Here is a 12500-nt window from a genome sequence, read left to right on the forward strand (position 1 = left end):
AAATTAATTCTGTCAGCCAAAAATTCAACGACTCTACTGTCATGTTAACAAATTGAATGTTTGTATCTAGACTTTGGATTTTGTCCCATTCCACATCGAACCCTGCCTCTTTGTTGGCTCCTTGTTTGTTCAGTCTTGCATTTTGCCACTGTGTGTAAATATTACAAGACCATTTGTGACATATCTAGCCTGCGAACACAGACGTATTTCCGGCTGTCACTGGTTCCGCCGGAACGGAACGGAACGGAACGGAACGGAACGGAACGGAACGGAACGGAACGGAACGGTTTCGGCGGAACCAGTGACAGCCGGAAATACGTCTGTGTTCGCAGGCTATGACATAAAATTATCGTGTTGACTTTGGAAAGGATTTTTTCCAACAAGGCTTTTCCTTCATTGGCAGTTTTCAGTTCTCTGAACTTTCTCTTAATATATGCAGCATTTTTAACCAACCTTCTTCAACCATTGACCGCAACAAAGAAAGGACTGAAGGAAAAAAAACATGCTTTTAAAATTACCATACTGCTTATAAGATTCACTTATTTTCCTTGAATGCTGAGCTGCCTAATACAACTGTATCTTCCCCTCACAAGCTGAACCTTTGTTCAGACTCCCGAGAGACAACCTTTTTGTGGGATGTTTTTGAAGCTTTATCAGGAGGTCTAAAAACACTCAGCTACAGCTACAGTGTACATGTATGCCTCGTGTTTTTAAACCCTATAAAACACTGCTGCTTGTTTTTTTTTAATATTACTTAAAACATTTTTTTAAAACCAACTCACACACAGAACGAAGCTCGTCCATTTTTCGTCCATCTTGTCGCAGGCTGTCACCACTAATCTGCAAAAAGAGGGTAAAATAATAGGAAATTCCTGACAGCCGACCTTACATGTAAAAGAGCACATTCCAGTTTACTTTAATATAATACTTAGACGTTTGTGTTGTTCTTTATGCTTTCTCTGATAGGAAACAACTGCTAACAAAAGTATTCAGCTGAGTCGTGGTCTTTCAGGAAGGAAGACATTCGGAAGTTGGAGAGCTGCGAGATGTGACTTTGGAGAAAAGCCCGGAACATCTCTTGGTACAACAAAGTGAGTAATGATGAGTTACTTTGCTTGATATGTAAATAATAATTATTATCATTAATAGCAGACAGAGAGCCTGGCAAGGACATACATGTACAATTGTACACTGCGTCATGGTGATCTTTTCCCGCTAGTGATTGAGGGGAGAGTGGAGCGAAAGGAGGCTTCTTGGGAGACCCAAACCTGGAGTGCTGGACAGAATGAGGAGCCGTTGCTAATATGAATCAGTACAGAGACAAACTATAGAGCCAAAACTATAAGGAAGGACCTGCCTGCGGGCAGAGCACTGTACACACACACACAAAGCGGAAGTACTACATGATTTACTCATGACCATATAAAAGAACACTTGAGTGATGCCAATTCCTCAGTAAAGAAAGACATTTTTAAGGTGTCAGAAGACAATTACATGTACATTGTACCAACCACAGCATCCAAGTCAACCAAGAAAGCATTTTTACATATACATTCGGTGCCAGGGTACATTGTGTATAACCAAGGCAACGTGCCATTGCGCCAATCCTGCACTGCAATGATATTATTTATTGCTCACACTCTGATATATAGAGGGTATTACATAGCGAAATTTCTCTTCGAGTGTTGAAAAACAATTAAAAATTGAAGCGCAGCCAGGATTAGGCATATTAAAATACAATAAAAAACGTTCTCTGGCTAAAAATTTTCAAAAAGAATATAAGCTTTCGGCTGTCGATCTACAGCCTTCCACGGATAAAACGTTGAATGTAAATTAGTGAAATATATACAGAAAAGGCGAGATAAAAATGATAAAAAGAACAGAGTAAAGGTATGAAAAATGGTGGCTATTGTTTAAAAAGAATTTTATACTGATTAGGAATCGGCGTAAAGTTATTGTCAGCATGCTTGGTAGAAGAGGTGTGCCAGGCCTCTAGAGTTTTCCTAACACGAAAAGAGCCTTTGTCTATAACTCGAGAATGATTTTCATACCTTTACTCTGTTCTTTTTATCATTTTTATCTCGCCTTTTCTGTATATATTTATGATATTTTAGAATAAAATAGATGTTAATGCTGGTAAGCAAATACTGGGCAGCGCCTGGGAGGAGAGCGTGACTTCCCATCACGTGACTACCTTATTTGGCTATTTCATTCATCCCGCCATGCGAGCCTTCTCAGTTTGACATTTCCAAAGCTCAACTAGTTCTGTTTTTTCCGTTGAGCAATTTCATCCCTCCCTCCCGCCCTGTTTGCTTTCTGGTTCTCTTGTATTCTATTTTATTTTTTCCTTATGAGCTTCTGTAACCTATTCAATAGTTCTTAATAAAATATGGGCGGGGAATTGCTGCCTGCGGCACCCCTTCAGCCCTGTGCTGAAGCCCCGTTAGGGAGGGGGCATATTGTTACTCTGCTGGACTGGGTTAACTTGGCCCCAGGACATTATGCCAGCAACTATGCCCGCCTTGCAATACAGGCATGAGGCACCCCCTCGGCTAGTTGCCGAGGCCCCTCATCCGGTGGTCCATACCGGCGGTGGGTTTTATCCGAGCCTTGCCAGTACATTCCCTGCCCCTCGTTTACGCCCAAGTTGTGTGTATTGTCTTTTATTGCGCACCAAAGCATTAACACTAATTTACATTCAACGTTTTATCCGTGGAAGGCTGTAGATCGACAGCCGAAAGCTTATATTCTTTTTGAAAATTTTTAGCCAGAGAACGTTTTTTATTGTATTTTAATATGTTGAAAAACAATTCATGAGCGAGCGCAGCGAACGAGTGAAATATTTGTCAACACGAGAAGAGAAATTTTGTATCTCCAAGCAGCCATGTACTGTAATATAATTCTATTTATGATAAAATTATATTAAACACCAATGAAATACTAAATCATTTCACAAAAGGCATTTAAAGGCATGATGTTTATATGTAACCATAGCAACAGTGATCTTTTCACATGTGAAGATATCATGTTTTTGCATTTATGTATTTCACAACATGTACCAAACAATCTTGGACAAAATTGTTGAGAACATTTGGCTCTTGAACTAACTACAATCACAAGTATGAAAGACAAGCTCTCATTTTGCCCTGCGTCCAAAACATGAAATGCATGTATGTATGAGTTCTGTAAGTAAAAAAAGAAAAATATATCAGCCATAGGCATGTCATCATGGTATTCTATTCACAATGAGAGTTAATTAACCCAAATGAAGAAAAAAACAATACTGGAACTGGAAATGGTATATAGAAGGGCTGCATTTTGACGACGCTTTAAGAGCATATAAGAAGATAATAAACCTTAAGGTTAGGGTTAGGGTTAGCAAGACTGTCCTAGACAATGAAATCATGGTGTCTTTCGATGTAGAGTCGCTGTTTACCAATGTTCCTATTGACGCCGCCGTACAAACCGCGCTACAGAAACTAGAGGGTGACCCCAGCCTTGCGGACCGCACGACACTAACACCTGCTCAGATCGCTGACCTCCTGAATTTCGTATTGAGATCCACATACTTCCAGTATAACGGATCACTTTACGAACAATTAGAAGGAGCAGCCATGGGAAGCCCAGTCTCCGGTGTTATTGCTAACTAATGCGTGGAGAGTTTGGAACAACAGGCAACAACTAGTTCGGCCTACAAACCTAGGATCTGGAAACGCTACGTTGACGCCACTTTCACCATCCTGGATCGTGGAAACATTGATAGCTTCTTACAGCATCTGAAAAACCAGCAGCCTTCCATTCGCTTCACCATGGAGACAGAGAACGACTACAAACTCGCTTTCCTTGACACGACAGTTTCAGATGGCCGCCTCACCACTAGCGTAGACAGAAAGCCTATGCACACTGATCCCACCACCCGCAATCAGTAAAATGCGGCATTGTCAAGTGCCTCTATGAGCGCGCCAAACGTCTTGTAAGAAAACCCTCTATTATCTCCAACTAGGAGAAGCACCTGTCTTCTGTTCTTGTCTCTAATTAATGGTTGCCCTCTTTCTTTCTTGCAGAAAATCACCAAGACCAGGAAACCGAGTAGCAATGCTGAGCCCACGATCAAGTATAAGTCTACTGCGATTTATGTCAAAGGCCTACAGTGTATCCAAACAACTTCGCCGCTGCCTACAGCAACAAGGCATACACGTTGTTTTCAAGTCGGAGACTACCTTAAGATCACATCTAGTATGACCGCAAGACGCTGTCTAGCCGATTAGACAAGATGGCCTGGTTTACAGGACTCCCTGTGAATGCGGCAAAGTCTACATCAGCGAGACTGGAAGACCCATGCAAGATAGAATCAAAGAACATGAGCGAGACATCCGACTTGCCCGTACCCAGACCTCCGCCGTTTCAGAACACACTAACAACACCGGACACAACCCACTTTGGAATGAAGTAAAGTTAATTGATCGTAATCCTCGTTGGTACACACGCAGGGTCAAAGAGGTGATTCACATGAGACTTCACCCTAACAACATCAACAGGGATAGAGGAAAGAAAATAATTCCGGAAGCATGGATGCCCACGATCAAGAAACACAACAATAGGAGAACCGCATGATAGCAGACCGCCGAAGGAACAACACACCGAAACAGCGAGGATCGAAATGCACCAATCACAGCTGCTGAAAACCAACCAATCACAGCGGAGCACCCTGCCTATTAAAAGGTTGACGCGTAACCAGTCGACCTCATCACCTGATGAAGACTAGCAGTATGCAGTGGAAATGTCGCAATATACATCACAAGTGACCACATCGTGAGACAAAGGAGAATACTTTATTAATATTGTACTTCACCACGATGAATAAACAGCAACCTTTTTTATGAACGCTCTCAAGAGATGTTCTTTAGGATGAAGAAAGAGGCTGTCCAAGGCCTTAAAAGGGAAGTTGTCAAGCTGCTCATTAGTATTGTATATTAGCCACAACAAAGAAGCGATCGGATTTGACCCATATGATAAACTAGAGGGACCATTCTTTGAAAAATATATGTAAGAGAACAGTTCCCTAAACGTTTTGGGAAAGCAAACAAGACTGTGGTGCAAAAGGAGCAAAATAGTAAAAGAGCCAATTACTTCCGATTGCAAAGAAAAGTCAATTCCTCTTTGCAAACCGTAGGTATTAGAATACGAATTGTCATGCATTTTGTGTATAACTACAAGCCATTATTTCCCCCAACGTTTTCACAAGCCCAGCCCAGTCAAAATGTTTTTGAGTAGTAGGCAAGCTGGCTATAGTAATAGGCATGGACATGGGCTAACACAAGGGCTAACATCATCTCACCGCAGTTAACCATCGCCTAAACTTCGTTGACCCAGACAAACGAGCCCACAGCAGGGCATTGAAAAGACATGATGGGGAGTGAAACGAAGTATACCTCATAGGGGAACATCCATGGATCTCTACCAAAGCTATTTACTTGGAAGTATCATTGAGCATATTGCCGATCTCTACAAAGAGCGATAAATCGCAAAATCCCTCTAAATATTGCACCGTTCGTGATCCTAAATACAGGAAAGGAAGAAAATATACACTTTGCAGTGTCTTGGCGAATTTGTAAGCAGACAGGAAGAACAATTTCACGATAAAAAGAGCAGGTAGCCATTAAATTTCTTATGACAGTACTTTTATTTGGTTTGTTTGTTATGTTTGCAAATCTGAACCCTATTACAACGATTGCTTGAAACTCCACTTCTTGCGCTTTTCTAAAACTGAAAGATGGGTAAAATTGCAGGAAAAGTGCCGAAATTGCAGGAAAAACTGTTCGATTTTCCGTATTTCAGACAGAAGTTCGACCGACTTTTTTTAAGTCCATATAGACTTAGAGAAAAAACCTCTAAAAAGAAAGAACAAAGCGCCACAGTCCCAAAGGACGTCTATTGTTATCGCTATTGTTTTCTTGAAGCAAAGGAGTGTATGCATAATGAAGTAGGGACCTGTGTGGAAATCTTGCCCAATATAGTCCTGTTCACTTGGCGGCATTTCCTAATGGAAACATTTGATTGACGTCCACTCAAATTCAGTTTTGAGAAACAAAAAAAGTAGTTGAGGGGTGCAATTTGTGACTGGTAATCGCTGAAAAAAAAAAACAGTTACTGTCCCCTTTAATATTTTGGGAAAAAAGTCAGAGGGAAGTACAGTCAAGATGAGATGCAGTCCAACTGGTACAAAAGGTATAGTGTACATGAAGCTGAAACACAGAACATGGGATAAATTTTATCCCATGTTTGCCCTAATGCGCATGTTATTGGTGTTCAAGGTTGTTACAAAATATGTAATGCTAAATTAAGCGCTTGATGTTAAGATAGCAAGGTACCTATACTCTGAAAACAGAGATTGAAAGTAATTTCATTTTCACGTGCATTTAGCTGGTAAAAGGAATAAGCTTCAAAATATCTTTCTGTTTTCAATTAAGAACAAAAGAAAAAACCCGCACTTCAAAATCAGCGAAAAAAACAGCAGTGGACGTGATTGAGATGTTGTGTAAATATTTTCTTTTTCTCACAATATGGCCAAAGAGGCTTGAAAATTTAGGTGCACATTAGTAATGGACAATACCCTGGGAAACTTTCATCCACAGGCAATGAGTACTTTTAGAGTTGTGGTGGCAGAACTAACGTTACACTTCTAGTTTTTGCATTAAATTTTTTAACCATCGCGCCAAAAATAAATTTATCGTTTCGCCTAGCGTCCAAATTGTTCGAACTATGGTTTGGTTCGTTTAGTTCATTTGGTTTGAACCTTTTCGATGGGTTGTAAAACACTTGGTTTCCTTCGTTTTAATCATTCCTTTAAGATATTTCTTTTGTACATAACCCCAAATACACGTTAAAATTCCACTTTTCTTAATTGAAAACAGAAACTCACTTAATTCCAGTTTATTATTTTCTCTACGCTAGTTACTGTAACTGCTTTCAACACACACGCCGACAACTATTGTTTACCGTTTATTACACATTAGCATTTCATAAGAGTATTACTATTGGTCACCATGTACTTACCAGAGGCTTGCAACGACGTTTTTGCTCTCCCATAACGACTGGTCTTGTGACTTCAGGGCCCACAATTCTTTTATTGTCGACAGGCATGTCGAAGAAGTTGCTAAAAACAATTTTTGCCAGGCGTTACAACCAGCAGGGGCCGGTTGCTCGAAGCCTGGTTAGCGGGCAATAGAGGCCTAACCGCTAACCGTGATTCTAGCGAGCAACCTGGGCCAGTCTACAGTGGGTACCCAAATTGCTCTCGTTTGCTCGAACTTTGTGTACAATGTATTTAACAGGAAATAAATAGTGTGGTTCGAACTTGTTTATGTAGCTGTCACTTATATAATTAAAGTTTATTTCAAATTTGACAACATGTTATCAGCCAGGAGCTGCGACTCACGCCATTGGGAGATTGCGTGACAAGGCCGGGTCACCAAATTCCATACTTCAGTCATGTCGGTTTCCAAGAATTAACGCTGGTACTATGTTTGCTTCTGCGATGTACATGCATGCAGAAACTCTGATGGTCAAGACTTAGAGTTGATTTACCCTTCGTTGCTTATCATTCGGTAAGGTTTTCATTATGTGTACAAATTACGTCAACCAGTGATATTAGTTTTGCCCGTTGAATTGAATACCTGTATGCATGTGATTGTCCCGTCATTAGCCAAATTGTTGATGATCCCATCTCACGCAAAAACATTTGTCGACGTCTCCGCCCTTACATTTAAGCGTGATTGGCGAATACTTTGAGCCAGTCCTGACGTTTTGTGATTATCAGCAAAAATAAACAAACAGCTGCTATTCAAGCTTGGAAGCTGTAGACCTTGCGCTTGGCTACCCTTTGCATAACTCAGCTGAAGTCAGTTCCGCAAACGTTGATCGTTGAGGTGTTACTGTGGATACCTTTATAAGCAGGTATACCTGATATCTCTCTCAGTTATTTTGCTGTCTTTGCAGCTCAAGGCGACATGGGTCTTCTTTCACTTGGATCGCCTTTGTCTTGGTCAGAAACGAAGCAACACGCCGATCACGTTCGTAAGCATGGCATATTGCAGTTCATTCACATCTACAAAAAGCTTAAGGATCGAGAAAACGATTGCTTAAAGTGGGGAGATGAAGTAAGTTGTGTATATTTTGCAATCGGTTTTAATAAATAGATCCATTTTGCATGTAAAGGAGGTCATTATTTTATTTTATTACAAAGCACTCTAATTTGTCGTTCTCCCACATTTTGGAGTTTTTAGTTTGTACATTTTGTATTTTACCTTTCAGTTATCTCCTTGAATTGAGTCTCTTGGACTTGCAGTCTTATTAGTTGAAATTTTTAATTACAAAGTGCATTATCTTTTGAAAGAACTCTTCCTTATTACCATATGAGTTATGGCAGGCCATTAAATTTGTGCAGAAATGATTTTTTTCCAAAGCTCCAATTTAGAGTAAGTTTGTTGAAAAGCCAACTTCTTGCTTCCCAGCTGAGAGAATAACAGTCCATAGTAGTACATATTTTTGGTCTTGTATTTTCAATTAATAAAATTGGTAGATTACTTAATGACCTTAATTCCCACTGGAATTACTGCTGAGTCATGTCTTCATGACACTGAAAAAAGATTTAATAAGGTGGTAATTGGACCATAACAAATAAAAAGAAGTAAAGTATATCCACTGGCTATTAGAACATAATTTATTATGGGAAAGCCAGTGCATTGCCATGTATTCCACCCAAATGGATTATTTCTTTTTTGCTTTAATTATCTCTAATGTTATCTGAGTAAGAGCTCCTCAAAGCTTTAATTTCTTGTGGTATTGCATGCACTAACCCACTTTTGTTTTCTCTGTGAGGTAGAAAAGGATAATATGTACATTTATAAATTAACAAACACCACAGTCAACAGAAATGTGGGAATTTGGTCACATACTGTGCATATACCCATTAACTCCTGATACAGTTCAAGGCTTTGTTTAATTACTATTAGTTAAATTCAGATACAAAATTAGACTTTCTCAGATTCTGTTTTTGTGGCTTCGCTTGCTCGCACTTGTGTCCATAAGTCAACTTGTTTGCAAGTCTATATTAAAATACAAAAGTTGTAATTTGTAATCTTTGCATAACAATGAACTGAAAGAAATCAATATATTTTTCTTTATTACTCATCTTCATTTAAATGCATTATTCTGCAGTTGCAATATTACTTGCAAATTATCTTACTGGCAATTACAACTGGAAAAAAGATTGAAGTAACATGGGCTTAAAGTCATTTTAAAAGTGTGTTCAACCATTAAGATTGAATTTACTACCCTTTTAAAATGACAACTAATATCCCATGGGTGGTTGTTTTAACAAAATTTCAGTGTACACTGAATAGACCAATTTCAATATATTAAAATTCAGTCCTAAACAAAAGACATCATCTCGAGGCTCTGGGGAATAAAGTCATACAAATCCTTATATTTATTCCCCAGAGCCTCGAGATGATGTCTTTTGTTTGAGACTGAATTTTAATATAATATCGAAATTGGTCTATTACAATAATATTATTATATGGCAGGTATTGCTCACACACCCATAAAGATCTCTCTTCCATATTAATATTATTACATCGACATGTGTGACTTACACTGTACTCCGTATTTGCATGGCATTTTCTACCTTAGACATTCTCTCTTTTATCTTTTTGAGGTGACACCTCCCGCAAGTAAAACTGCAGCAGCACTAAAAGTGGGAAATTATCCAGAATCTAGAACCCAGAAATCCATAATCTGGAAACCGGAATCCAGTAACCGAATTATCCACAATTCGCAAGAATTACAACAACTTACCCGCTCCTTGTAGGCTCTGCTATAATCCCGACACTCGAGTATTAATTTTAACTCTGAGGAAATATAAACTGTAAAATGGTTCTGACCTTGTTATTCTGGATACAAGATTAATAAGCATGGTGTTGGCATCATCAAGCTGAGTCAGTCCACATTACAATAAAGGAAACTTAAAACTTGTTTAATTCATTTTCTTTGTTCCTTCACCTTCGTTAGTACAAAAAATGCCTCTTTTAAAGGAAAAAGATGCCCGGAGGATGTGTGGCATAGGTGACAGGGCGTGACTGAAGCTGTCAATTATAGGTTGAAGAAGAACATACAGTAAATATGAAAAATTTACATTGTTTATTGAAGTTAAGTTCTTTCGAGACGTCCCACTATCAATGAATAGGCTGGAAACAAGCAAGTTTTGAAGATTCCGCCAAGAAGCAGATGAATATTACGCTTCAAGGTCGATAATACATTTATGTATTGCTTAGGTTAGAAAGTTTTTCCACTATGTTTTCTCAGTTTGAACATACTGTGGGCTTCCAAATGATGTAATTTCATGACACCCAAAATGCCCAAAAGGTAGAACGAAACATTGCAATAACCACTTAAAACTGTTAAACAACATACAAAAAATACTTACAGCAAAAGAAAAGACTGTTCTACATGTAAACAACAGCCAACTGAGAAGCAAGAATGGACACAAATGAACAAGATTGAAATGGATTGCATTTGGGTTATCTCGAAAAAAAATCGGCCAGGTGCTTTTCAAGTTTAATTACGGCAAATTGCCTGGATAAAGGTCGCTTTTGCTCAGAATCTTCATGTGTGTGATCTGACGATAATTTTATCAGTAAAGGAATTCCAAATTACCATTTTCGAGTTTACATTGTAAACTCGTGATTAACTCAAGATTTCCCCTAAACATCCCCCAACATAATGTGACATAGCCCATTTATAATTTCTTATTTTGGAGGCTGTGGTAATAGCTAGAACATAAACAAAGACGGTAAAGCACAACTTTGTTTATGTAATAATTTTCAAACATTATTACTTTTACGCAACTTGACCACGTACATAATCATTAAAAATAAATTCTCACAAATTGTAGATAATTCTGATTTCTGGTTTCTGGTTTCCAGATTCCAGATTTTAGATTCAGCTTCTGGATTCCACCTTTTAGTGCTGTTCGTAAATCTACAACTCATTTGTTTTTTTTTTTGATGAGCGTAAATTGGACATCAGAATTTAGACACTTATCATATGGCATGGGGTGGGGAGGAATTAGGGTGCAAAAAATTATAGAGTTTTGCTACATTGTAACTAGAAAGTTGACATGATGGCAGAAGGATGAAAATTTTAATGATTATACTTTTTATTTACACTTAATTATTTCAGCTCATAACATTGCTTAAAATGAACGTTTAAATCATTGTAGGTGGAGTACACTTTGATAAAATTTGACCATGAAAACAAGAAAGTTTATAACAACTTAAAGGCCAAGGAGGTACTAGATGTCTTGCAACTTGAGGAGTTGAAAAACCCCAGGTGAAATAATTAGTTCTACTACAGTTACTGTGATAAATTAATACTGTGCATGTGGAAGTGCATGAGAGGAAAAGGCCTCAGAGTGCTTGCATGAAAGTTTTAAATGTTTTGTCTACCAAATGTGCACTTCATGAAATTTTGATCACCATGTAACAAACATCAAATCCCTGGTAAGATTTTGTATACTTCCCTGGAATATCCAAGAAGCCTAGCTATTGCAGGACTACATGTACATCTCCTTTAGAGGGTATCCTAACAGTTTTAATTTATCTAACAATATGGTTCTTTCCAGATTTCCTAGTCCCTCGAAGATTACTTAAGTCAATGCAATTTTTAAAACAGGAAATCCAGCAGAAGTATCAAATTATAGGCCAATTTCACTATTGAGTTTACCCAGCAAGCTCGTTGAAAGTCAGATATGCAGCATAATTGACACCCACCTGCACAGTTGCGACACAAAGGGCAGTAAACAATGGGGATTTACCAAATGACTTTCAACTGAAGGAATGCTGACTTCAATGACTGAAAGGTGGAAGACAGCCATTGACAATGGTCTTTCAGTTGGAGCAGTCTTCATAGATTTTCAAAAAGCTTTCATTACTGTTGCTCACGACATATACTATCATATACATTACATGCACATGGTATTGGAATATCAGGATCTCTTCACGAATAGCTCTTGAGCTATTTGTCTAATAGACACCAGTTCACTGAGGTAAATACATGTAACTGCAAAGTCTACCTCTGGCTACCTACGTGTACATGTATTCTATGGTGTCCCTCAGGGCTCACTTCTTGGCCCCAGATTATACACCATATATGTTTAATGACCTCCCTGATCATGTTGATTCTGGAGATATTTACCAGTAAACTGTATGCAGATGATACAACGGTTTTATTGCATTGGTCCAAGTGTTGACCATGTCTTGTCAATCACTAAACAAAACTTTGAAGCAAATACTCGTGTGGAGCACTAGGAATCATCTAACCATCTACCCAATCAAAACTGAGGCAATGATATGAGAAAATGTGCATTTATGGGACCTCTGTCCCCTCTCTATTTTAGCACAGGCCTTATCAATCTGGTGGAGTCTACCACCTGCCTAGGA

The 12500-nt window shown here is 38.7% G+C and overlaps 2 protein-coding genes and 1 long non-coding RNA gene across 5 annotated transcripts in view; 2 read left to right on the forward strand and 1 right to left on the reverse strand.

Moving 5' to 3' along the window:
- LOC138033143 (uncharacterized) overlaps nucleotides 1–1086 on the forward strand; it is a 12451-nt gene extending 11365 nt beyond the window's left edge. Inside the window, exon 3 of the long non-coding RNA XR_011128577.1 lies at nucleotides 967–1086. This is a non-coding gene — a long non-coding RNA (uncharacterized lncRNA). The remainder of the gene's footprint in view (nucleotides 1–966) is intronic.
- Nucleotides 1–7864, reverse strand: part of LOC138033140 (exosome complex component MTR3-like) — a 19719-nt gene extending 11855 nt beyond the window's left edge. The window contains exons 1-3 of one of the 2 annotated variants that reach the window (XM_068880908.1): nucleotides 7677–7864; nucleotides 7057–7156; nucleotides 783–840 (exon numbers count right to left, since the gene is read on the reverse strand). In XM_068880908.1, the coding sequence (XP_068737009.1) occupies nucleotides 783–840; nucleotides 7057–7156; nucleotides 7677–7741 (223 nt within the window). In that variant the 5' untranslated portion in view covers nucleotides 7742–7864. Of the gene's footprint in view, nucleotides 1–782; nucleotides 841–7056; nucleotides 7157–7438; nucleotides 7498–7676 lie in introns of those variants that run through there. The other variant, XM_068880909.1, reaches the window with a different exon arrangement.
- LOC138033138 (glutamate--cysteine ligase catalytic subunit-like) overlaps nucleotides 7470–12500 on the forward strand; it is a 22149-nt gene continuing 17118 nt past the window's right edge. Inside the window, exons 1-3 of one of the 2 annotated variants that reach the window (XM_068880904.1) lie at nucleotides 7470–7607; nucleotides 7999–8159; nucleotides 11282–11391. In XM_068880904.1, coding sequence (XP_068737005.1) covers nucleotides 8010–8159; nucleotides 11282–11391 — 260 coding nt within the window. In that variant the 5' untranslated portion in view covers nucleotides 7470–7607; nucleotides 7999–8009. Of the gene's footprint in view, nucleotides 7608–7761; nucleotides 7901–7998; nucleotides 8160–11281; nucleotides 11392–12500 lie in introns of those variants that run through there. The other variant, XM_068880905.1, reaches the window with a different exon arrangement.

Source organism: Montipora capricornis, chromosome 14 (genome assembly GCF_036669925.1).
Source record: "Montipora capricornis isolate CH-2021 chromosome 14, ASM3666992v2, whole genome shotgun sequence".
NCBI lineage: Eukaryota > Metazoa > Cnidaria > Anthozoa > Scleractinia > Acroporidae > Montipora > Montipora capricornis.